The 26,218-nt window shown below is 39.7% G+C and overlaps 1 protein-coding gene across 1 annotated transcript in view; it reads right to left on the reverse strand.

The window, feature by feature from the left end:
* LOC127430405 (leucine--tRNA ligase, cytoplasmic-like) overlaps nt 1-26,218 on the reverse strand; it is a 60,416-nt gene that overhangs the window by 19,705 nt on the left and 14,493 nt on the right. The window contains exons 15-26 of the mRNA XM_051680133.1: nt 26,006-26,083; nt 25,525-25,610; nt 24,503-24,568; nt 24,324-24,406; nt 23,840-23,978; nt 11,284-11,496; nt 9,000-9,057; nt 8,823-8,886; nt 7,976-8,159; nt 7,746-7,836; nt 3,167-3,307; nt 2,724-2,864 (exon numbers count right to left, since the gene is read on the reverse strand). Coding sequence (XP_051536093.1) covers nt 2,724-2,864; nt 3,167-3,307; nt 7,746-7,836; nt 7,976-8,159; nt 8,823-8,886; nt 9,000-9,057; nt 11,284-11,496; nt 23,840-23,978; nt 24,324-24,406; nt 24,503-24,568; nt 25,525-25,610; nt 26,006-26,083 — 1,344 coding nt within the window. The remainder of the gene's footprint in view (nt 1-2,723; nt 2,865-3,166; nt 3,308-7,745; nt 7,837-7,975; nt 8,160-8,822; nt 8,887-8,999; nt 9,058-11,283; nt 11,497-23,839; nt 23,979-24,323; nt 24,407-24,502; nt 24,569-25,524; nt 25,611-26,005; nt 26,084-26,218) is intronic.

Below are 26,218 nucleotides of genomic sequence, written 5' to 3' on the forward strand. Positions count from 1 at the left end.
CTCTCCTGTATACACCAATCAGCCACAACATTAAAACCACCTGCCTAATATTGTGTAGGTCCCCCTCGTGCCACCAAAACAGCACCAACCCGCATCTAAGAATAGCATTCTGAAACAATATTCTTTTTACCACAGTTGTACAGAGTGGTTATCTGAGTTACCATAGACTTTGTCAGTTCGAACCCATCTGGACATTCTCTGTTGACCTCTCTCATCAACAAGGCATTTCCGTCCTGCAGAACTGCCACTCACTGGATGTTTTTTTTGGCACCATTCTGAGTAAATTCTAGAGACTGTTGTGTGTGAAAATCCCAGGAGATCAGTAGTTACAGAAATACTCAAACCAGCCCATCTGGCACCAACAATCATCCATGTGATTATCTAATCAACCTATGGTGTGGCAGCAGTGCAGTGCATAAAATCATGCAGATACAGGTCAGGAGCTTCAGTTAATGTTCACATCAACCATCAGAATGGGGAAAAAATGTGATCTCAGTGATTTGGACCGTGGCATGACAGCTTCCCTGGGGTTTGATCTCCATTCAGGCATTTGGTACATACTTTTGTTGTTGAGATTGTGGTCATGTCATCCATGTAGGCCCTGATTGGGGGAAGATGCAGCCCATTCTTCAAACATTCCCCTCCGACCACCCATTGTGATGCTTAGATAATGAGCTCCATTGCCATGGTGAATGTCAGAGGAGAGATGGTATAGCCCGCTATTATCTCAAGGTGTTGCCAGGCGGTGGTTTTGTCCTGTGTTGTGACACAGAATTGGAGATCCTGGAAGTAAGCTTTGACCAGCTTTGTAATGCTCTCTGGGACCTGGAAGTAGTTAAAAGCTGCCCACAGAGTCTCATGAGGCACCGACCCAAAGGCATTGGCAAGATCTAGGAAAACCACATGGAGGTCTCTCTTCTCCTTGTCAGTTTGTATCTGGTGCCAGATGACATTTGTGTGTTCCAGACATCCTGAGAAACCACGTATACCTGCTTTCTGCACTGAAATGTCAACGAAGTTGTTGCTCTTCAGAAATGCTGAGAGTTTTTGGGCCACAACACCAAAGAAGGTTTTACCTTCCACATTCAGGAGGCTGATCTGGTGGAACTGGCTAATTGTTGAGGAGTTCTGTTCTTTCCTCCTGCCCTTCGCAATGCCTTAGGTATGATTTCTTCCCCCATGCCACTTTCATTAGTTTTCAGAGGTATTTCAGGACACCGGGGGTGTTTTTATAGAGCCTGTATGGGACACCATTGGGCCCTGGGGCTGATCTTGATCTTGCTCGTTTCACTGTACTCTCCACTTCATTCCATGTAAGGGGCCATATGTCCATTTGATGCTCAGGTAGGTGAATTGGAGGCATGTCATCCAGAATGGTGATGGCACATGCCTCTGGTTGTCAGAGTAGGTCTTTTCTGAGGTGTTCCTCCAGCTCCCTTACAGGTACTCTAAGGATCCCACTCTTCTGCTTGACAAAGAAGCTTTTGACAAACTTGTACGGATCTCTGTAAAAGCCTGTCCTCGCCCGTTCTTTCCTCTTATGTTGTTTTCTCAGCCATTCTGCTCTTCGCAGCATTGCCAGGAGCTGCTTTATTCCAGCCTGTAGTGCTTCAAGTCCTTTCCATTCACTTCTGTGAACTTCCTCCACTGTTTTCTCAGCTGTCTTCTTTCCTTCACAAGTCTTTTGATTTCCTGTTGTCTCCTGAACGTAGGCTGGGCAGCAGATTCCTTCTGTGTCCTCTGTTTTTTTCCTTCACCCCAAATTTCTCCGCCCCATAGCTGTATATTATGCCTCCCATCTTCTCTGGTTTTCTTTCTACACATCCCTTCAATCCTTCTAGAAGATGGACGAGGTCTATGTTGGCAGGATTTAGGCCACACGATTTGAGGCTTTCCTCCATCCATCTTCCTCTCTTCTGCTGGCCGTGCCTGGCTGGGCTCTGGACTCATGTCCATTGGTGGGTCTGTGCTTGGTTGAGCTTCGCCTGGGGTGCTGATACCCTGTGGACCGTGGTGAATGGCCTGCTACTGGGCTTCACTCGACTGATTTGTCCTACCTCTTACGAGGTAATGATCAATGCGAGGCCCCTCGCCGAGCTCCCTCAGGCATTTTATTCCTGCCCTGGTGGACCTTTAGACCCTTCTCTGATGTTATCTTTGTCCAGCCACAGATGCAGCTTTGTAGCTTGTGTCCTGCCGGCGCTGCTCTGTCAATTGCAGTGCTGGACGTCTGATTCATCGTCATTTCAATTATTAAAGTGCAAAATGCTACGATTTCATTATATAAATATATGGTCTGCAGGCACTGCACACTTCAAGCTCTATTCTGTTGTTTACAACAAGCACAGCATGCAATGTTCATAAAATGTTTTGTCTGTGTTTTCAGCTTATATGTGGCTTCACACATTCAAAGCGTGCAGCACATGCCGACTGTTTTTATTTAATTAAATCGCCGGTTTACAAAAACACTAGGACACATCACTATTTTAATTTGATTAATTGTTCATTTCAGTGTAAAAGGAACAATGGCACACACTCATAAGTGTATGAGCATTTGAAAGCAGCCCCCGTCAGTCACACAGCGCACGTGGACCAAATTGATTCGGTGCTCGGTACTTCCTGTACTGCAGAAACACTGGAATAGTTACATCTTTTTTATTTTAGTATTGACTTGGTATCAAAGTACAAGTACTTATGACATCACTACTGTGAATAGTTCATACCTTGCTCTTGGCTGGCTGCATGTAAGCTTTCAGGCGAAGGCGGAGGTCATGAGCCGTGTCCATCAGATACTGCGAGGATCGCATCAAGATCTCGTCCACTGGACCAACCGTGGGCCAGCTGGCCTTCATCAGAGAACTGCTCTGTATGAAGAATAAACAGTCTGAGAATGTTATCAGAGTCTGTGTTGAGACTACAATGAATTTTAAGCATAAATCTCACTAAATTTAAAATATAAAAATTATATTCTCTGAAAACCACCCTTAATAGTTTTTTCACCATTCCTCACAATAAGGACAATAATAATTATCATAGTTATATTTGATTAAAAGTCACTGACATTCATTGTAGCTCCTCAACAGCCTTAATGTCTGTGAAATGTTATGGTTTAAAAGTGGATTATTCCTCAATGGACACCTGTCCTTCAGTGTGGAGGGGGTCTCACCTTCCCCAGCAGGGACCAGGTGTGTTCACACAGGTGTGGGCAGATGGGTGCCAGCAGCAGTGTTTGGTTCTCAATAAACTGGAACACAAGATCTCTGTGCATGCCCTCGATGGCCAGTTCTCTGTATTTATCCTTAGCAGCCTGAAGAAACAAAAACTTCATGTTCAGGTTGATACATGTAGGGCAGAAGGTATGGCACATATAGCCTGGCAGTGTATAAACAACCACAGATAAATGTTAGATACGTTTCCGTCCAAGTTGCAAAATTAATTTATGTGAAAAATCTGAATATCACAAAAACATTTTTGCCAAAAAAAAAAAAAAGAAAAAAAAAAAAAGCCCATCGAATACATTTTATCTTGTGTTCAAAGAGAACAAAATCATCACCAGGGAAATTGGCACAAAATAGAAATCAAAGATTCCCTATGATGCCTCCAACATTTTAAATACTGTAAAAGACCAGAACAGATTTTGGTCCGCTGGCTAGTCCAGTTATGAGTGAATTATTCTGTCACATGACTTGTTGATGGAAAGTCACATGACTCTTTTAATATGCATCTAAGGTTTTATGCTTTGAATGTGTTTCCATTGTAGTTTTTTTGTGCTTACCGAATAAAGAAAATCTCAAGCGAGAGTATACTGTACGTTACTTGAAAATTGTATTCACATCTTGCCATTTCCATCAAGCATATTTGATGCTATATCACAAAAATGATCAGAAAAGTATGTGAATGGAATCCCAGCTATTGTGGAATGATAATTACATTGCAATTACAATACATGCAGTCAAAGGCTGCGTTAACTGAACATTTTCCATCATTTACAGAATTTCAAAAATGCTTTTAAAAAACAATACAGGAAAAATGTGTTTCCATCGTAGTTTATGCTCATATCTTCTTACAGAATAAAAAAAACAGCAAGTATATACATTTTATGGACATTTTGGATCTTTTATTTGTATCCATCAAATAAGTTTCCATCCAGGACTTCTTACGCAATATCCCAATATTCACGTCAAAATTCATTAATGGAAACCCAGTTATTGCGGAATGATAATGCAATTACATGCAGTCAGATGTTGTGTTAAAGGAATAGTTCACCCAAAAATAAATTCTCTCATCATTTACTCACCCTCATACCATTTTAGATGTGTATGACTTTCTTTCATCTGTTGAACATAAATGAAGATTTTTAGAATAATATTTGAGTTCTGTAGTGAATGGTGACCAAAATTTTGACTATTATATCACTCCTGAATATATGAATTTAACCACTGGAGTCATTATGCTGCATTTACTTCATAGTTCTGGTCACCATTCACTTGCATTGTGTAGACCTACAAGGCTGAGATATTCTTCTACAAACAATTGTTTATGTCATGCAGAAGAAAGTAAGTCATACACATCTGGGATAGCATGAGGGTGAGTAAATTATGGGAGAATTTTCATTTTGGGTGAACTATCCCTTTAACCAAAACTTTAACCCAAATTTTAAAAAGTCATCTAAGAATTTACTCAGTAAATGTGTTTTGACTGTAGTTTATGAGCATGTCTTCTTACAGAATTAAAATAATAATAATAATAATAATAATAATATTATATATACACTATATTGCCAAAAGTATTCGCTCATCTGCCTTTAGACGCATATGAACTTAAGTGACATCCCATTCTTAATCCATAGGGTTTAATATGATGTCGGCCCACCCTTTGCAGCTATAACAGCTTCAACTCTTCTGGGAAGGCTTTCCACAATGTTTAGGAGTGTGTTTATGGGAATTTTTGACCATTTTTCCAGAAGCGCATTTGTGAGGTCAGACACTGATGTTGGACGAGAAGGCCTGGCTCGCAGTCTTCGCTCTAATTCATCCCAAAGGTGCTCTATCGGGTTGAGGTCAGGACTCTGTGCAGGACAGTCAAGTTCTTCCACACCAAACTCACTCATCCATGTCTTTATGGACCTTGCTTTGTGCACTGGTGCGCAGTCATGTTGGAACAGGAAGAGGCCATCCCCAAACTGTTCCCACAAAGTTGGGAGCATGGAATTGTCCAAAATCTCTTGGTATGCTGAAGCATTCAGAGTTCCTTTCACTGGCCCAGCCCAGCTCCTGAAAAACAACCCCACACCATAATCCCCCCTCCACCAAACTTCACAGTTGGCACAATGCAGTCAGACAAGTACCGTTCTCCTGGCAACCGCCAAACCCAGACTCGTCCATCAGATTGCCAGATGGAGAAGCGTGATTCGTCACTCCAGAGAACGCGTCTCCACTGCTCTAGAGTCCAGTGGCGGCGTGCTTTACACCACTGCATCCGATGCTTTGCATTGCACTTGGTGATGTATGGCTTGGATGCAGCTGCTCGGCCATGGAAACCCATTCCATGAAGCTCTCTATGCACTGTTCTTGAGCTAATCTGAAGGCCACATGAACTTTGGAGGTCTGTAGCGATTGACTCTGCAGAAAGTTGGCGACCTCTGCGCACTATGCGCCTCAGCATCCGCTGACCCCGCTCTGTCATTTTAAGTGGCCTACCACTTCGTGGCTGAGTTGCTGTCGTTCCCAATCGCTTCCACTTTGTTATAATACCACTGACAGTTGACTGTGGAATATTTAGTAGCGAGGAAATTTCACGACTGGATTGTTGCACAGGTGGCATCCTATCACAGTACCACGCTGGAATTCACTGAGCTCCTGAGAGCGACCCATTCTTTCACAAATGTTTGTAGAAGCAGTCTGCATGCCTAGGTGCTTCATTTTATACACCTGTGGCCATGGAAGTGATTGGAACACCTGAATTCAATTATTTGGATGGGTGAGCGAATACTTTTGGCAATATAGTGTATATATATATATATATATATATATATATATATATATATATATATATCATGAGGGTATATGTTTTTTTTAAGCAGATTTTGGACATTTTATTCATATCATGATAATTCTATCCAGCATTTTTTGTCCAATATCCCAAAATTTTTTATAAAAATATGTGAATGGAAAACAAGCTATTAGGGAATGACAATTGCATGCTGTCAGAGATTGCGCTAAACAAAATGTATAGAATTTTTAAACTGTAAATCATTTACAGAAAACTTTGCCAGATAATTCCATACGGTTTCTGACATTTTGACAGCAAAAATATTTGGTATACTGCTTTTGCCTTATTTAGAAACATTCCCACAGTAAATGATGCACATAGGGATTAGAAGAGAAAGAGAGAGATTAGAAGAAAAGGGAAGCAAACTAAAAAGTTTTAAAGTGCATTGCTGAGAAGAACAGACTGAAGCCCCTTTCGCATAGAGATCCTGGGATGTATCCCGGAAAAGTCACCCCTGGATCCGTTCTGGGACTGCAAGATTTTGATCATTCACACTGCCCGAGCTTTCCCGGAATCTGTGCTCGCATTCACACACATCCCGGAAAATATCCCAAGACAAAAGTGGAATTACGATGTGACGTCTATGTACAACGTCTTAAGTTTACTGATAACCCGTGTTTTTTCGTACCTTACCACAAAAATACTAATGGCTAATTTCATCGTCTGCGCTGATGGTCACGGTATGAGATATGCATGAGAGCCAATTTTAGCTATTTTTTTTTTCAGTTAAAGCTACTTTTATAAATAGCTAATAAGATCATTTTGATATTGTTTGATGTAAATAGTTTTTGGCCAATAAAGGACAATAAAGATCGAAAGCGAAAGTCATAAAAAAATATACTGTATATATTAATGTGCCACGGTGCATTGCAATATTATTAATATTAAACAATAGAAAAAATAAACTAGTAATTTTCATACTGTGCTGCAACAGTTAAGATGTGTATTTGATTTAGTAACTGCTTTTGTTATTTAGTTAAAATTCATATATTATGAATGAATGAGAAAATGGCAATGTATGACAGCCATTTATATGTTTGATTTTTAACCGCAGTACACTGTAAACTGTTAAATCTCTATTCTGCATACAGACTTTCTCCTTCTCATGATAAATATGTCATCAATAGAACACACACTATTACCGGGACCGGCAATATTACAAGTGTCTGATTTCCAGGACCAGATTTTCTGGCATTCTGGCTCCGGCTTGCGTTCACGCAGAAGGCTCCCCGTCATTGACCCCGGCAACATCTCGGGATCAGAGCCCAGTGTGAATGAGGTTTGAGAGACAGACATGAGAGAGGATTAAGAGAGAAATGCAAGAGATTCCAAATTGGGAATATCAAGACGAAATCTACACAAGGAAATTAAAAGGCATACGTCTATATAGTTTTTTGGAAAAATGGAAACAATGGATAAAAACAGACCATGACAAAAAAAATGTACAACAAAGTACTAGAAGACGAATAATGATTTTTTTCAACCTCTGCATGCAGTCTCTGTTAGTGCGTTTCATCGTTCTATTCAATTAAAACGAGAGGTGCAGATGTATTTGCTCTGTAAGACTCTATCCAACATTCGCAAAGTTTATTCAGCACAACAGATGCTGGCCATCTGCCGACGCACATCAAAAATCAAACCGGTGTGATTCAGTGAAGGCAGGTGGATGCAATTGTGCATATACTGTATGTTACCTGGAACTCAAAGAATCCGCTCTTCAAACCCTCTTTATACATCATCCTCTCATAGTGCTGCTCTGTTTTAATGATGCTGGAGTTTATTTCACTGCACACAGATAATCAGACAGGAAAAACATTGCATTTTCCAGAAAAAACCCAATAAAGCCATTTTCCAGATTCAAATCATGCTTTAACGAAAGAGGAACCTACAAATGGCTTAAATTATTCTATATCATGATTGTTACCTAATAAAGACTCGGTCATTAAACGTGTCCGCTGGTCCAGTCCTCAGGTTGTTCTGACTGGCAACCATCTCTTTCACCCATTCCACCCACGTATAGAGACGGAGGATTCCCGCATCGGCCATGGCTTCAACGAAGTTAGCATCCTCTACTGTGTCTCCTGCATCAGCCAGGGCCAATCGCATACCTGAGACACATACAGACAGATAAACAGAGAGACAGAGGCCCCATTTACACCTGGGGCTAAGATGCCTTTTGAGCGATCCGATCAAAAGTGGTCAGCGCTTAATACAGGTCTAAACAGGGTCCGAAACATTTTGTGCTCAGATCACAAAAACCCATCAAAGACTAATCAGTCCTGACCAGTCCACTCACCTGTAAATCAAACACTGCGCTAAAACCAGATTTTGCTCCTAGCATATTATTTAGCATATAATAGCAAATGATTTTTTTTTCTGTGGTATCGAAAATGATACTGAACATCATGAAATTTTAATGGTATTTCAACTACTGAAATTTTGGTATTGTGACAACCCTAGTTGAATTTGTATTTTTCCTGAACACATTTCTGACAATAATGATCTTACAGATCTCTTAAAAGACAATATTTGTCTTTTTGTAACCTCAAATGCAATGTGGGATTATAAAGTCATTCAAGTTTCTCATCTGATATAAATAAGACAAAGACAAACATGCTTACACACAGCTCCCCTAAGGAGATCTACATAAATCATTTAATTAAATATAGGATTAAATGCATTTCTGATGCTGGCATAGAGTAAATCAGGCCGTTGTGCTCACGTTTAACAGGTTTGTTCCTCAAATGTGCGAGTGTTTATGGAGGACTCACCATCTGCTGAAAACTTGGCAATGGCTTGACTCAAAGTGAGGAAGTTGCCAGTGGATTTGGACATCTGGTTGATACAAACACAACTGATTAGATGGATGAAGGGGACCAACCACACACACACTTGTGCACCGATACTTGTGAGGACCTCCCAATGAAATAATAGGAATATCAACTCACCTTTTCAGAGTTTAGCAGAAGATGACCATTGGCCCGTACTGCTTTAGGCCATTTATCACTATCATGGTTAAAAAAAAATTTAAATTAAAAAAATTAAATAAATTAAATTTGCCAAGTACAAAAGCTTGAAAATGTGAAGTATTTTAAGTAACATTGACAAGTGCAGTGATTCTCAATTTGTTTTGTTTTCAATGCAAGTGAATGGTGGACAGAACTTTGAAGTTCCAGAAAGCACATAAAGTAATCTATAAGACTTCAGTGGTTAAATCCATGTCTTTAAAAGCGAGATGATACATGTGGGTGAGAAACGGATCAATATTTAAGTAATTTCTGAACTATAAATTCTCCTCCCTGACCAGTAGGTAGCAATATGTACAAAGACTGCGAATCGCCAAAAACACAAGAAGAATGTGGAAGTGAAAGTGGAGATTTATAGCAAAAAAGGGCTTAAATATTGATCTGTTTCTCACCAACACCTATCATATCGCTACTGAAGACATGGATTAATATTTTATTTAATACTACTTAAAATAATAGATAAAAATTAATCTAAATGTTGATTTCATCACAGTGATTTGGTCACAGTGATGAATGCCGGGGAGTGCAGAGAAGAGTTTGATTCGGATGGGGGGGGGGGGGGTCTGTCAATCGCACTCATTTCCACGGCTCGGCATCGCTTGTAGATTGCACCACTGTATTACTAATATTGTAGTAACCATGTTCTTTGGTAGAAACCATAGTTTTAATGCAATTAATCATGGAGTTCGTACAGTAATAATGGTGGTTATATAGTAACCATGGTTAATTTTTATGGTGAAACCATGGTTACAGTAGTAAAACCAAGGTTATTTTTTCTCAGGTAAGGTTAAGTTTAGGGGTAGAGGTTAATGTAGTGTTTCTGAGGAACTCTAAATAAACACAATAAACACACTGCAGTGATGTCCATACTGTAGGTTAGTATTTCAATATGGGTGCAAATAGTATCTGACACTATCTGCACCAGGGTGCAATTAGTATCTACCATTATTTGCACCAGGGTTGGGGTGCAAATAATATCTGCCACTATTTGCACTGAGGTATAAATAGCATATACCATTATTTGCACCACAGTGGAAATAGCATCTGCCTTACTTTTACACTGCCTTTATGTGCTTCTGAGTTCTGGTCACCATTCACTTGCACTGTACGAACCTACAGAGCTAAGATATTCTTCTAAAAATCTTTGTGTTCTGCAGAAGCAAGTCATACACATCTGGGATGGCATGAGGGTGAGTAAATAATGAGAGAATTTTCATTTTTGGGTGAACTGTTCCTTTAAAATATAAAATATAATAGTTCACCCTAAAATTAAAATTTCTGCCATTATTTACTCACCTTCCTCGTTCAAAACGAGTATGACTTTTTTCATCCATGAATCACCAGATTGAGGGATGAGAGCATCCTGATTGTGACAGTGACTTTCAAGCTCCAAAAGCACAGAAAAACAACAGAAGAGTCATCCATATCACTTGTGCGCTATATTTCAATTCTTCTGATGCCATGCGATAGTGTTGTGTGAGGAACAGACCAAATTTAAGTGCTAAATCACCTCTTCACCTATTTGAATCTGGCGTCTTTTACATAAGTGCACCTGACACCACATGAACACATTAAGACACCACAACTCCTCATACATCAAGTATAAACTCCTCTGTTTAAACCGCACATGCTGGTTCTTGCATGTATTGTCACAAATTTTTGAAATGTGTGAAAGTGAATTAGAACAGGGCAGTCTTCCACTCCCCTGTACAATGCCCCACACTTTGAGAACCACTGGACTAGTGCTTCTCTCAGTTGTTATATTAAAGCTGAAGTGTGTAATTTCTGCAACCTAGCGGCTCCAAATGGGATTGAAAAAATAAGGACTTTTAACAGAGGTTTAAAAAAAAACAAAAAAAACGATAATCCCATTGGTTGAGCCGATGTTGCTAAATCGGGCTGGTCAGGATGCTCAAACAAACAGAAGAATGCTTTGACAGCACCACAGATAGAGTCACTTCTCTGATGGAGTTGTCTCTGTGTACAGTAAATTAACTAGCACTGAAGACAGTATTTTAACATCCAATAAAGTACACACTTGACCTTTAAATTAAGCACCAATGCTTTTGAGAACGAACAACATATGTAATAAGGGGAATAAATTTCAAGTTCACAAAAAACAAGAAAATATTTCATCCGTTATATTTCCGCTAGACATGTGGTCTATAACCTACACATTATTATAAATAAGTATACAGTACTGTACCTGTCATTTGGCCACATGGCTACATGATTGTACAGGTAATATGAGAGATGGTTTGGCACCAGGTCTTTTCCTGATACTCTCACATCTACCGGGTACCAGAACTCAAACTCCCTCCTGAGCCTCTCCAGGTGCTCCTTCGGGATGTTCGTCTTTGGGAAAGGTGCTGTTTTGAAGAAGATGTAATCCCACACTTCTCTTGTCATCTGCTCAGGTCTACAGGTCAGGAGAAAGACAGTGTTTTTGGAGTATATTTTTTTTGTTGCCGTTTTTATCCTAGTAGTAACAATGCACGTGTGTCAGTATGTTCAGATGGTCATTAAATCTCAATTTTCTATGTCAGTTTGATTCATCATCAACACTATGGGGTTTTTACAAGGGCTGTCAATCACTTAAATGTTTGCATTATTTCACAGGTTTTCAGCATCTCACACCATGAAATGTAGTTTGAAACTATAAAAAAACTAATTTCCAGACCCCCACATTCTGTTGAGCGGCATGCAGCTGTCTTGGAACAGCTGTCGGTTTGTTGCCTGCACAGCTGGAGTTGCGCTGACTGCTACCTGCTGATGGCGACTCACAAAAAACTTAAAGGTGCTACTTCAAGCCCAAATTGCTTCGTTGGTATGAAACATTTATTTTCGTACGGTCAAGAGGCATGTTAAGTGCCTTTAATTTTTAACGTACCATTTTGTTTATACAATTAATTGTGCGTTGCGAGGTACAACTTGTGCTTACTGTCCCCTGCTAATTGTGTAAATTTTTTAACACTATTTTGTATTCAATTAATCACACTGAATAGAACTGAATTGTACACAGGGTTGGGGATTAACGGAATACATGTAACGGCATTACGTATTTACAATACAAAATATAAGTAACTTTATTCAACAAGTTACAATTTTAAATTGTTGGTAATCAAAATAGTTACATTAAAACTTATTTAGATTACTGAAGAGATCTTTGCATTTTATTGTTATTTGTTTCATTTATTATTTAATCTGTTCAGCTAGAAAACTTTTGTCAATATAAATGATGCGATCTGAGGAGCGTTTCAACAGCGGTGAAGCACTTACTTATGATGTGGTACATTCATACGAGTAGACAGAGGGCGCTCTCACACTGCTATGAGTGAAAAAGAGGATTTTACCCCACTGAGGATCTTTCCCTTTGGGAGCTTAATAGAGGGGATCCACATACGTTCCAAAGATGATATTGTTGTGTACACTCTATGGGGTTTTGAAGGAAGTTTAGAGCAGCAGAAATAGTGAGAACTGTCATGTGAGCATTTAGCTTTATGCTATGCTAAAATGCTATTTCTAGCTCTTTTTCATGCACCTTTTATCAGGCACGATTCTATCAAGAAAATCCATGTTAGATCATATCTCTGTTTTCTCTAGTAAGACTTTTGATATTATGGCAAAGATGTAGTGCAAAAATGTAATTCTTGATGAGAATATTTGTATTGTTTCCCTGTAAATAAGTAAAAATCCTTAAAACTAGATATATTTATTTTATCTTGTTTTAGAAGCAGCACTGCACAAGTGTTTTTTCGAGGTCACGTGATGCCATACAAGGAGCAGACATGTGAGCAACGAGCTCTGCGCACTTTGCTAAATTTTTAATAATTTTTATGTGATAACCTGGTGAAATTCGATACAGTCAGTTACACATTTGCTCTTTGAGGTAAAATATGGCAAAGAAGTCAAAATCCTCGGGCTCTGGAGACATTTTAAAGACACTTATGTGCTCGGGATGAAAGCCCCGTTAGGCCTACAGACCGGGGACTCGATTTGGTTGGTGCGACGAGAGAGGAGATCCAGCGTCAACTGTCCAACATGTCGGTGATACTGACGAGGATTCTTGCTGACTTGGAGGATCTCGCTGTTATACGTCGATCGATTACGGTGATGGAAACAAAATTAACTTTTGAGAACGAACAACATATGTAATAAGGGGAATAAATTTCAAGTTCACAAAAAACAAGAAAATATTTCATCCGTTATATTTCCGCTAGACATGTGGTCTATAACCTACACATTATTATAAATAAGTATACAGTACTGTACCTGTCATTTGGCCACTCTGGGTTAGTCACAAGAGTGACGGATGTTGAGAGACGAATCGATTGTCTTGAGTCATCGGAGAGGGAATTACCCGCTAATCCACCAGTGACCAAAGTTGATTTGGCATGTGTTCTTGGAAAAATTGATCTTGAGAATTTTGTTATGGTTAATTTTTATGGTGAAACCATGGTTACAGTAGTAAAACCAAGGTTATTTTTTCTCAGGTAAGGTTAAGTTTAGGGGTAGAGGTTAATGTAGTGTGTCTGAGGAACTCTAAATAAACACAATAAACACACTGCAGTGATGTCCATACTGTAGGTTAGTATTTCAATATGGGTGCAAATACAGGTGCATCTCAATAAATTAGAATGCCGTGGAAAATTTCATTTATTTCAGTAATTCAACTCAAATTGTGAAACACATGTATTAAATAAATTCAATGCACACAGACTGAAGTAGTTTAAGTCTTTGGTTCTTTTAATTGTGATGATTTTGGCTCACATTTAACAAAAACCCACCAATTCACTATCTCAAAAAATTAGAATACATCATAAGACCAATAAAAAAAAACATTTTTAGTGAATTGTTGGCCTTCTGGAAAGTATGTTCATTTACTGTATGTGTACTCAATACTTGGTAGAGGCTCCTTTTGCTTTAATTACTGCCTCAATTCGGCGTGGCATGGAGGTGATCAGTTTGTGGCACTGCTGAGGTGGTATGGAAGCCCAGGTTTCTTTGACAGTGGCCTTCAGCTCATCTGCATTTTTTGGTCTCTTGTTTCTCATTTTCCTCTTGACAATACCCCATAGATTCTCTATGGGGTTCAGGTCTGGTGAGTTTGCTGGCCAGTCAAGCACACCAACACCATGGTCATTTAACCAACTTTTGGTGCTTTTGGCAGTGTGGGCAGGTGCCAAATTCTGCTGGAAAATGAAATCAGCATCTTTAAAAAGCTGGTCAGCAGAAGGAAGCATGAAGTGCTCCAAAATTTCTTGGTAAACGGGTGCAGTGACTTTGGTTTTCAAAAAACACAATGGACCAACACCAGCAGATGACATTGCACCCCAAATCATCACAGACTGTGGAAACTTAACACTGGACTTCAAGCAACTTGGGCTATGAGCTTCTCCACCCTTCCTCCAGACTCTAGGACCTTGGTTTCCAAATGAAATACAAAACTTGCTCTCATCTGAAAAGAGGACTTTGGACCACTGGGCAACAGTCCAGTTCTTCTTCTCCTTAGACCAGGTAAGACGCCTCTGACATTGTCTGTGGTTCAGGAGGAATATGACAACTGTAGCCAAATTCCTTGACACGTCTGTGTGTGGTGGCTCTTGATGCCTTGACCCCAGCCTCAGTCCATTCCTTGTGAAGTTCACCCAAATTCTTGAATCGATTTTGCTTGACAATCCTCATAAAGCTGTGGTTCTCTCGGTTGGTTGTGCATCTTTTTCTTCCACAATTTTTCCTTCCACTCAACTTTTTGTTAACATGCTTGGACACAGTACTCTGTGAACAGCCAGCTTCTTTGGCAATGAATGTTTGTGGCTTACCCTCCTTGTGAAGGGTGTCATTGATTGTCTTCTGGACAACTGTCAGATCAGCAGTCTTCCCCATGATTGTGTAGCCTAGTGAACCAAACTGAGAGACCATTTTGAAGGCTCAGGAAACCTTTGCAGGTGTTTTGAGTTGATTAGCTGATTGGCATGTCACCATATTCTAATTTTTTGAGATAGTGAATTGGTGGGTTTTTGTTAAATGTGAGCCAAAATCATCACAATTAAAAGAACCAAAGACTTAAACTACTTCAGTCTGTGTGCACTGAATTTATTTAATACACGAGTTTCACAATTTGAGTTGAATTACTGAAATAAATGAACTTTTCCACGACATTCTAATTTATTGAGATGCACCTGCAGTATCTGACACTATCTGCACCAGGGTGCAATTAGTATCTACCATTATTTGCACCAGGGTTGGTGTGCAAATTATATCTGCCACTATTTGCACTGAGGAATAAATAGCATATACCATTATTTAGAATAATCGCATGGAATAATGTCCGAATTGTTGGAATTCCTGAGCATGAGGAGGGCAGAGATATGGTGAAATTCTTGGATGAACTCTTCCCGAGTCTGCTCGACATAATGGGCCATGGGCTGGAAATCGAGTGAGCTCACAGAGTTCCGGCTGGTAGATCTACTGAGGGAAACAGGCCCGATCAATTTTGGTCAAATTTCTGAGATCATTCAATAAATATCTTGTGTTGCACCAGGTGAGGAACAAGGGAAGGCTTTCTTGGAAGAATCACAGTATTTTCTTGTTCCCGGACTTTGCGAATTCGTCAAGAGAGAACGTGAGCGATTCAAGGAGTGTAAGAAACTCTTGCATCAAAGAAATATAATTTTTGTACTGATGTTTCCGGCCAGACTGAGAATAGAGATAAAGGACAGTAGCAATGTATTCAAGTGTCCGAAACAAACACTGTCTTTTATACAATCTATGAGTGAGTAAACCATTGGGGTTTTTCTCATGTAAGTGGATCGACTCGCTATTCGTTGACTCTACTGTTGGAGGAAGTTGACCGTCATTTTTGTTTCTTTTTGCGTTGACTCCGCCTGGCAGCTGGAGTCTGTTTGGTGGAATAACGCTTTTCCTTAAAGAATCTTTTGCATTGACGGATGATCGCTTCTGCACTGAAGTTCCTGGCCAGATTGAGATTAGACGCTATGGATGACCACAAAATGTTTACATGCCCACACAAAGGATGTGTTGGCTGGGGTTTGATTTGCGGAGTTTTTCTGCAGGACACTGGAATGATTACGTCATCTGCTGCATTCATAAGCAACCGGTTCACCGTTCATCTGTTTGACTGTTCAAGGACACTGAACGGTTTATAGCGGCTGGAATTTTGTTTTGTGGAAGAACACATCTTTGAGTCAGTTCTGTGAATGAATCTATATGTTATGTGTGTTTATGATGCCTATTGGCAGAGGTCTGTTTTACAAAGTATTTTCTGTTATGTAATTTTGCCTTACAAATTCTTGAGGCAAAATTGAGCAATCCGATGGCAAAGTTGTCACGGGGGCTCTTGCAGGCATGCATGGACCTTTTGAGTTTGGAGGGATTGACGCCTGTTGGCGCTCTCGTGCGTGGGGTTAATGCGTACGTTTTCTTTTTTTTGTTTGTTTGGATCGGGGGGGGGAGTTCAGGGTTTGAATGTTGCACTAATGGGGATTGTGGTATGTATAATCTTGTTTTTGACACACATTTTTTTTTCTTTCTATTATATCAAGATGTCAATCGTAAAAATTAATGGATTATCCCTCTCCACATGGAATGTAAATGGGTTGGGGCACCCCAGTTGTTACTTTTCTTAAGCATAAGAAATATGATATAGTGTTTCTTCAAGAAACACATCTTTCCCCACAGGAAGCTGAAAAATTTGGGAGATATGGGGTGGACATGTTTTTTTTTTTTTTAGTGCTAGCTCAATTAAGAGCAGGGGAGTTATTATATTGATAAATAAACATCTACAATTCAAATATCTCAAACAGATTAAGGATAAATTAGGAAGAGTCATTATTGTTTTAGTTGAAATTCAGGGACAAAGGCTGATTTTGGCTAATATTTATGCACCTACTGCTGATGACCACGGCTTTTTTTTAGATCTTGAAGGGATGTTGCAAACCGCTGGCACCCCTTATGATATAATATTGGGAGGAGACTTTAATCTTTTGATGGACTCAGTTCATGATCATAGTGAAGCGAAAGTGTGTAAGCCCCCTAGAGCAACACTGACACTTCACAGGATGTGTAAAAATCTTGGACTTTTGAACCCATCTGAAAATCTATTCTAGAATATCTAAGTCCCTCATTTCATCTGTTGTTGATTGCTCAATTGGAAACATTTTAGTCTCAGATCATGCCCTGGTGTGTTTAGAGGTGTTGCCACATTCGGAGAAAAAGAAATCATATAGTTGGTGCTTTAATGTATCCCTTTTGCAAAATCCTGATTTCCAACAAATTTTAAAGGCTGAAATCAATGTTTATATGGAGACCAACTGGTCCTCCGTATCCTCTGTAGGCATGGCTTGGGAGGCACTTAAGGCGGTTCTTAGAGGTCGGATCATACAGTATGCCTCATTCCTCAAAAAATCCAAAGCACAAGAACTTGTGGAATTGGAAGGGAATATTAAAAGGGCAGAGGCAGAGCTGAAATGTCGTATGTCGTCTGATGGCCTCAGAGAATTGACTCGATTGAAATATAGATATAATGCTATTTTGATGCGGAAAGTGGAGTTTTGGTTATTCGGGGCAAGACAGTCATACTTTGAGTCGGGGGACAAAGCAGGGAAGCTTTTAGCTAGATATATAAAACAGAGAGAGTCTTTTTTCACCATTCCCTGAATAAAATCTTCTGCCGGTGAAATATTTACCTCGACTAGTGTTATTAATAATGCTTTTAGGGAGTTCTATTTTGATCTCTATAGTTCCACATCTTCATCTACTGATGAAGATATTGGAAAATTTGTGGATCCATTAGACTCCCTAAACTGATGACCGAGCAAAAAAACTCTCTTGATTCTGAGATAACCTTGGAGGAGCTTGACAAGGTAATTAAGTCCCTGCCTACAGGCAAAGCTCCAGGGCCAGATGGATTTGCCACTGAATTTTTTAGATCTTGTGCAACAGAATTGGCTCCACTTTTGCTAGAAGTTTATACAGAAGCATTAAAGAATGGAAAGCTTCCCCAACCATGACACAAGCCCGGATCTGTCTGATTCTTAAAAAGGACAAAGATCCAAGCGAGTGTAAAAGTTACCTCCCAATTTCCCTGATCCAAACAAATTTTGTCAAAAATTCTGGCTAACCGATTAAGTAAAGTTATGACATCTCTTATACATATAGATCAGGTGGGGTTTATTCGGGGCCGTAGCTCTTCTGATAATATTAGGCGTTTCATCAATATCATGTGGTCAGTAGTGAATGATCAGACTCCAGTCGCTGCCATCTCACTCGACGCTGAAAAGACATTTGATATGATTGAATGGGATTATCTTTTTAAGATTTTGGAAATGTATGGGTTTGGGAGTACATTTATTGGTTGGATTAATTTACTTTATAGACACCCTGTAGCAGCAGTACAAACAAATGGATTCATTTCAGATTATTTTACTCTGAATAACACTTTCCCCATTATTGTTCTGTCTTGCCCTGGAACCATTAGCAGCCACGATAAGAAAAGAGGATGATTTTCCAGGGGTGATTGCGGAAGGTGTGGCACATAAGCTTTTGCTTTATGCAGATGATATTTTATTATTTGTCTCCGACCCTTCTAGATCTATGTCTTGCCTCCACAGAATTATTAATTCCTTCTCCAAGTTCTCAGGATACAAAGTCAATTGGTCTAAATCCGAAGCTTTGGCTCTGACAGCATACTGTCCGTAGTGGCTTTCCAGCCGGGCACTTTCCAGGGGCCCAAACAGGGCATTAAATATTTAGGTATTTTATTTCCACCAAATTTGTCTGACTTAGAGTTAATTTTGACCCTCTAATAAAAAGATTTTTGAGCGATGTGGACAGGTGGGCTTCACTACATTTATCGATGATTGGGAAGGTCAATATGAACATCGAGCGACACTTGATGCGCGAACCTCCGCTTTTAATTCCGGGAACGCGGAGGAGCATAAACAAGCCAGTTATGCCCTCCAAAAAACTATCAGAACAGCAAAACGTCAGTACAGGAACAAGATTGAAGGACAGTTCAACACCACCAACTGTAGAAGCACGTGGCAGGGAATTAATATCATCACTCTGCCGTGAACACCGCTGCCTCTCTCCCGGATGAGCTAAATACTTTTTATGCTCGTTTCGAGGGAAATAACACCGCCCTCGCGGAGAAGAGCTCTCGCAGCCGAAGCTACAGAGGTTAGTTCACTCTCCGTCTCTGTAGCGGATGTAACCCGATCCTTCCGATGGGTGAATATCCGCAAAGCCACGGGTCCAGACGGCATTTCGGGCCACGTCATCAGAGCATGCGCGAACCAACTGGCTGGTGTTTTTACGGACATTTTCAACTTTTCCCACTCTTTGTCTGTAGTCCCCACATGCTTTAAAACGTCCACCATTGTGCCTGTTCCAAAGCAATCCAAAATCACTTGCTTAAATGACTGGCGTCCTGTTGCTCTGACCCCCATCATTAGCAAATGCTTTGAGAGACTAATCAGAGATTACATCTGCTCTGTGCTGCCTCCATCACTGGACCCATTGCAGTTTGCTTACCACAACAACCGCTCCACTGATGATGCCATTGCATCTACAATACACTCTGCTCTCTCCCACCTGGAAGAAAAGAACACTTATGTGAGAATGTTATTTGTAGACTACAGCTCAGCATTCAACACCATGGTACCCTCCAAGCTTGATGAGAAACTCCGGGCTTAAACAGCTCGCTGTGCAGCTGGATCCTGGACTTCCTGTCAAGCAGACGCCAGGTGGTTAGAATGGGCAGCAACATCTCCTCATTACTGACCCTCAACACTGGAGCCCCGCAGGGCTGTGTTCTCAGCCCACTCCTGTATTCCCTGTACACACATGACTGTGTGGCAACACACAGCTCCAATGCCATCATTAAGTTTGCTGATGATACGACGGTGGTAGGTCTGATCACTGACAATGATGAAACAGCCTACAGAGAGGAGGTGCACACTCTGACACACTGGTGTCAGGAGCACAACCTCTCCCTCAACATCAGTAAGACAAAGCATCTTATGGTGGACTTCAGGAGAAGAGAAAGAGAACACAGTCCCATCACCATTAATGGAGCACCAGTGGAGAGAGTCAGCAGCTTCAAGTTCCTGGGTGTCCACATCACTGAGGAACTCACATGGTCCATTCACACTGAAGTCATTGTGAAGAAGGCTCATCAGCGCCTCTTTTTCCTGAGATGGCTGAGGAAGTTTGGAATGAACCGCCATATCCTCACACGGTTCTACACCAGCACTGTAGAGAGCATCCTAACTGGCTGCATCTCCGCCTGGTACGGCAATAGCACCGCCCACAACCGCAAAGCCCTGCAAAGGGTGGTGCGAACTGCCAGAAACATCATCGGAGGTGAGCTTCCCTCCCTCCAGAACATATATACCAGGCGGTGTGTGAAAAATCTCAGAGGATCATCAGAGACTCCAGCCACCCGGGCCAAGGGCTGTTCAGGACCCGCACCAGCCAACTTCATGACAGCTTCTTCCCCCCAAGCAATCAGACTTTTGAACTCTTGATCTGCCACGATCAAAATACATCAGCATTGCACTTTATTACTCTTATATCTCACACCGGACTGTCATAAATTATATTATTATTATATTATATTCTCTCTTAACAACACACTGGCAACTTACTATCAAACGACAGCCTGAATGTCAATACAGTACAATACAACCTACTGTACATTTTATATATACTATATATACTTTTTATTGTATAATGTGTATTCTATATTGTGTGTATTGTATACTGTACATTGTATGTTATTATTTGTATATTGTGTTATGTGTAATTATGTGTATAATAGATTTTAAATTGTGTTGTGTTAATCTGATGTTTATTGTAAATTGGTATATGTCTCATCACTGTCACGACTACTGTGTTGCTTGGAACTGCACCCAAGAACTTCACACACTATTGCACTTGTGTATATGGTTATGTGACAATAAAAGTGATTTGATTTGAAATGAATTGTATTCCAAAATTCAACTACCTGCTACAGTCACTCCCTATATATTTCCCCCTCTCTTATTTTAAGCAATTTGAAAGTATAGCGAAGTCCTTCATTTGGAATGGTATGCATCCCAGATTGCACTTCAACAAATTACATAGGCTGATTGACAAAGGTGGACTAGGCTTACCCAAGATTTTGTTTTATTATTATGCTTTCAGTCTCAGACATTTGGCTCATTGGTCGCTTCCACCTGAAAGGGCCCCTCCTTGGTTTTGTATTGAACAAGAATTTCTAGCCCCTATTTCGCCATTGCAGGGCCTGTCTATCAAATTAACCGGTGAAGTTAAGTCATCTCGCATTTGAACTCGGTATGGACAAAAGTGTCCAGAGTGTTTAATTCGGACATTTATTTGAATGCTGCTTCGAGCATATGGTTGAACCCAAAATGATGTATGGATAAGTCCCCCTTCTGCTGGTCAGAGTGGATTGTCAAGGGGGTTGCTGCACTCGGTGATCTATATGAGAACGAAGTGTTGAGATCCTTTGATAATTTGACTCAACATTTTGGGATTCCCAGATCTCAATTTTTTTAGGTATTTACAGTTGCACCACCTGCTCTGTACTATTTTTGGGAGTAGCAGATGCTTTGGGAGAGGTGCTTGCTGCTTTTGGTAAAGGACATGAGGCATCAGTGTATTACACTTTACTAATTCAGAGTTTGGGGGATGGAGCTTTAACTTCTATCAAGAGATTATGGTAGAAAGATTTTAATTTGGTGTTGGAGGATGGGGTGTGGGCTGGGATTTAAAAAAACATCAAGTCTGCATCTAGAGATGCAAGGGTGCGCCTTATGCAATTTAATATTTTGCATCAATTTTATTGGACCCCCTCTAGAATGTACAGGCTTGGTCTTAAAGACACACCCACCTGCTGGAGATGCCAATCGGAAGACGGGGACACAGCCCATGTTTTTTGGGGATGTGTTAGAATACAAGAGTTTTGGTTGAAAGTACAGAGGTTTGTGTGTGAAGTGGTCAACACACGGTTTATGTTTGCCCCAGACTGAGTGTTTTGGGGGATGGAGCGGTCCTGCATGTGGGTGATAAATACGTGGAGAGTTGCGTGAGACAGGTGTGATGATTGGCAGGCGGTTAATTCTCAAGGGATGGAAGTCGTCTGATGTGCCCTCGTTTCGTGAGTGGTGCGTTGAGCTGGGTAGGGTGGCGGCGTTTGAGGAGATGGTGTACAGAAGGCTGGATAACATGGATATTTTCATTAGGAAGTGGGGCGGTTATCTGGCCTTTTTGGAGGGTTCTCGGGGAGGGGAAGGGGAGAGGGATTAGAGTTTTTTTTTTTTTTATGTCTAAATATTTTTAGACAGTTTTTTTAAGTTTTATTGTCTTTTTGTGTGTCTTTGTCAGTTGACTTCCGATCACTAGAGTGCTTGTTTGTGTCAGGTGGGATGGAGGGATTATTGCTCGGGGAGGAAAAAAAAAATAAAGTTTTGATTTCATGTGGTTTGAGGTTGTATTGTCTATTATGTCTGTGTGATTTGCTGCATTAATCAATAAAAATGTGTTATTATTTAGGGTTTTTTCAGAGAATGTATTTTTAATGTATAAGTCTATTTTGTCTTAATGTACTGTCAGATTTTTTTCACTTGTTATTAACCTGTTTACCATCAAAACAAGTGAAAAAAATCTACTAACCCGCTGCTGCTGAAGAAGTAATCCAAAGTAATTAGAATACGTTACTGACCTTGAGTAATCTAACGTAATACGTTAAAATTACATTTTACAGCATGTAATCTGTAATCTGTAGTGGAATACATTTTAAAAGAAACCCTCTCACCCTGACTGTACAACTTGCATGTAAAGTACTTTTTTTTTACTTAAAGGATTATTCCGTGTTCAATACAAGTTAAACTCAATTGACAGCATTTGTGGCATAATGTTGGTTACCACCAAAGTTTCACCTTATCCCTCCTTTTCTATAACAAAAATTAAATAAAAGAATTCCAAGGTTACAGTGAGGCACTTACAATGGGAGTGAATGGGGCCAAAGTTTAGAGGGTTTATACACAGAACTGTGAAGCTTATAATTTTATAAAAGCACTTGCATTAATTCTTCTGTTAAAACTCATGTAGTATTAGAGCTGTTAAGTTGTTTAAATCATAATTTTTACAATCATTTTAGGGTTTTAAGGTTTGTTGAGATTACGTTGTCTACCTTACCTTTACACAGAAAAGGTAAGTGATTTTATCATACTAAAATCATTTTTACACTCTTAAATTCTACACTTTTAATGTTTACAGATTGGCCCCCATTCACTTCCATTGTAAGTGCCTCATTGTAACCCAGATTTTTGCTTTTTTTATAAGAAAAGGAGGGACAAGTCAAAAATAATTTTTGTGGTAATCAACATTATGCAACAAATGCTGATGATTGAGCTAAACTTGTATTGAACTTGTATTTAAAGGGATAGCACACCCCAAAATTGAAGTCTGTCATTTGTTACACAAAAGAAAGAGTCATACAGGTTTGAAAAAACATGAGGAAGAATGTAAAATGAACTAAGATGAGTGCAAGTTTATTTTCAGGTGAACTTGAAAATCAGTCCATAACAAATCTATTGCATGGAATTTCCCCATTTCCTTTGCTTATCTTTTTATTTATTTTTATATTTCTTATTCCCCATTTCCTTCTATCCTTTATGTGGTTTCATATTTTACATTTTCCAACCTTTCTGGAAGAGTCAAAGCACAAATAATACCTGATTCCCAGTGGTGAGGGTCCCTGTCCGTTGAGGGTCCCTCCCTGGAGAAGATGTGCTACAGTATAGAAGGCCATGTAGATGGTGGAGTCCGACAGGGACTCAATGAGCCATTGTTCATCCCATGGCAACCTGGTTCCTATGGGAACCAAACACATAAAAGAAGTCCAAAATCAAAGGTTCTCTCTAAGGAACAGCAAGAAAATTGCTGATGCTATCACTGAGTGGTTTGGGGGGCAAGGGAGGAGAGAGGAATAAAAGAGTATTACAACAGAAATAAAAGTCCTCGCCAAATGCCTTTGATTAATATTGGCTTCACACAAATGCGCCGCTCATCTGAGATGCGTACAATATGATGTGTGCAAAAACGTCTGTCTATACCAAGCAATTTATTCCAAAAGAAAATCTAAAAAGGACATAGGAAAAGCTTTCAATGAAGCATGTTAACAAAAACTGCTCCGATTCAAAGAGAAGCCGATCTTACCAAGCCCATATGTTCTGGAGCAAGCATGTTCCTGAAGCCAAGCCAACGTTGCTTCAAAGTTCTTCCTGGTTTCATCACCGAACCTGAAGAGCAACAGTGAACATTCAGACATTCATACAAACCTCCAAAATTTTCAAGCCTCTGAATGACGTCCCACAAAGTGTGTGTGATAAACATACGTCTCCAGATCCTCCAGGACGCCCATGGCTTGTTTTTTCCATTCCTTGTTGCCATAATCCAGATACCTGTTAAATAAAACCTCCAATCACTGATAAGGAACAGCACAAGACAAGTGACATCAATACAAGTTGTACTAAAACCCCACAGAATAATAAGGACAGGATGTGAGTTGATTGAACAGGAAGTGAGTATACTATAGGACAGCAGTGGTCACTTATCTTGGATGTTATCATATATTTTGAGAAGCTACATCTGTTTAACCGTGACACCCTCCACGAATAGAGTACAAATTACATATTACTTTTTTAAAAGCAAAGCCACAGAGGTTCTTTGGCAAACTATGTGACATTCACTACATAGTGAGTAGTGAATGAGTGAACGAGACACGGATTTGGACAGTATATGCATGAATGTGTTAATACTGTAATGCCTCTTCTCTGTCACTTAGTTCAGCATTGCGGCGAGATTTCACGATGTGTGAACAAAGCTTTAGATAAACTATTATCAAACTTAAAATGAACAGAGCATGAAAAGTAGCTAGTTTTAAACACTTAAAATGTCTTTTGCATGATTTCATCCTAATTAATAAAACTGAACATATACAATTGTGACATCATTTGAATGTTACTTGGTGGGAAGTTAATAATCTCATTCCATTTTCCCAATTTTACATTGCAGCGGTGACTGTATTCATCAACCTCAACCATTCAACTCGGTTTTCAAAGTTATTGTAAGACAAATTATTACATTTTTCTCTTTAATTTATGGGAAATAAGTTTATCAATAACAACAAACAAACATCTGGTCCCAAACAAGCAAGCCCCTGCAAAGTAATAGCTTAATTTAGGCTAATCTGCAACCCTGTTATACCCAATCTGGCATTTGTTTTTAAGAATTTTTTTTATTTATTTAAAACTGCTCATATAATATTTAGTTTGACCTCCTAAAATACAGTTCACTTACATTTTTAAGAACTTCAAGCCCTATTTTATGGAAAGCACAGTGTTAATTCTGCACTAACCATTGATCACACAGCGCCACCACACACTCGTCTGCAGAGCGAGACAACACCTGCTTCTCTGGCTCCATGTAGATCAGAGCTTCACCCTAAGAAAACAATAACAAACTGGGGTTTGACAGATACATTTATAAGGTTCAGTCATGAACATACACTGCCCTATAAAGCCAAAACGCATTAACTACAACAACAATGAAACTGAGAAAAATGGCTACACCCTTGCATCTTAAACGTTTTTTTAATTGTTCAGCCAAATATGGATTATAAAACAGTCTCACTCGGTTTTCTCTGAATCTGACTATAGTTGAGTCAAACTCAGTCACAGGACAGATCGTAGTCCAAGAGACCCAATTTCAACCACAACTTAATTTTGACAAAATGTGTAGTTGCTGCGTTGTGCCTTTGCAAGGTAGTGTACACCTTTGCACCATCATACTGAGAAGTAAGAACGGCAATAAGAGTAGAAGAAAAAAATTCCACAAACTTTTTCCACCATCATCTTCTGAATGGGTTTCTTCACATCCTGGACCTTCTGCTCCTTGAAACCCTCAACCAACATGATCTAACAAAACAAAACATCAAACAAAACAAAATAACAAAGTAAAAAAAAACAAAAAAGAAAACAAAACACACAAAAGCAAAACAAAAAACAAAACAAAAGCAAAACAAAACATAAAAACATGACAAAATAAAAACA

This window comes from Myxocyprinus asiaticus, chromosome 40 (assembly GCF_019703515.2).
Source record: "Myxocyprinus asiaticus isolate MX2 ecotype Aquarium Trade chromosome 40, UBuf_Myxa_2, whole genome shotgun sequence".
NCBI lineage: Eukaryota > Metazoa > Chordata > Actinopteri > Cypriniformes > Catostomidae > Myxocyprinus > Myxocyprinus asiaticus.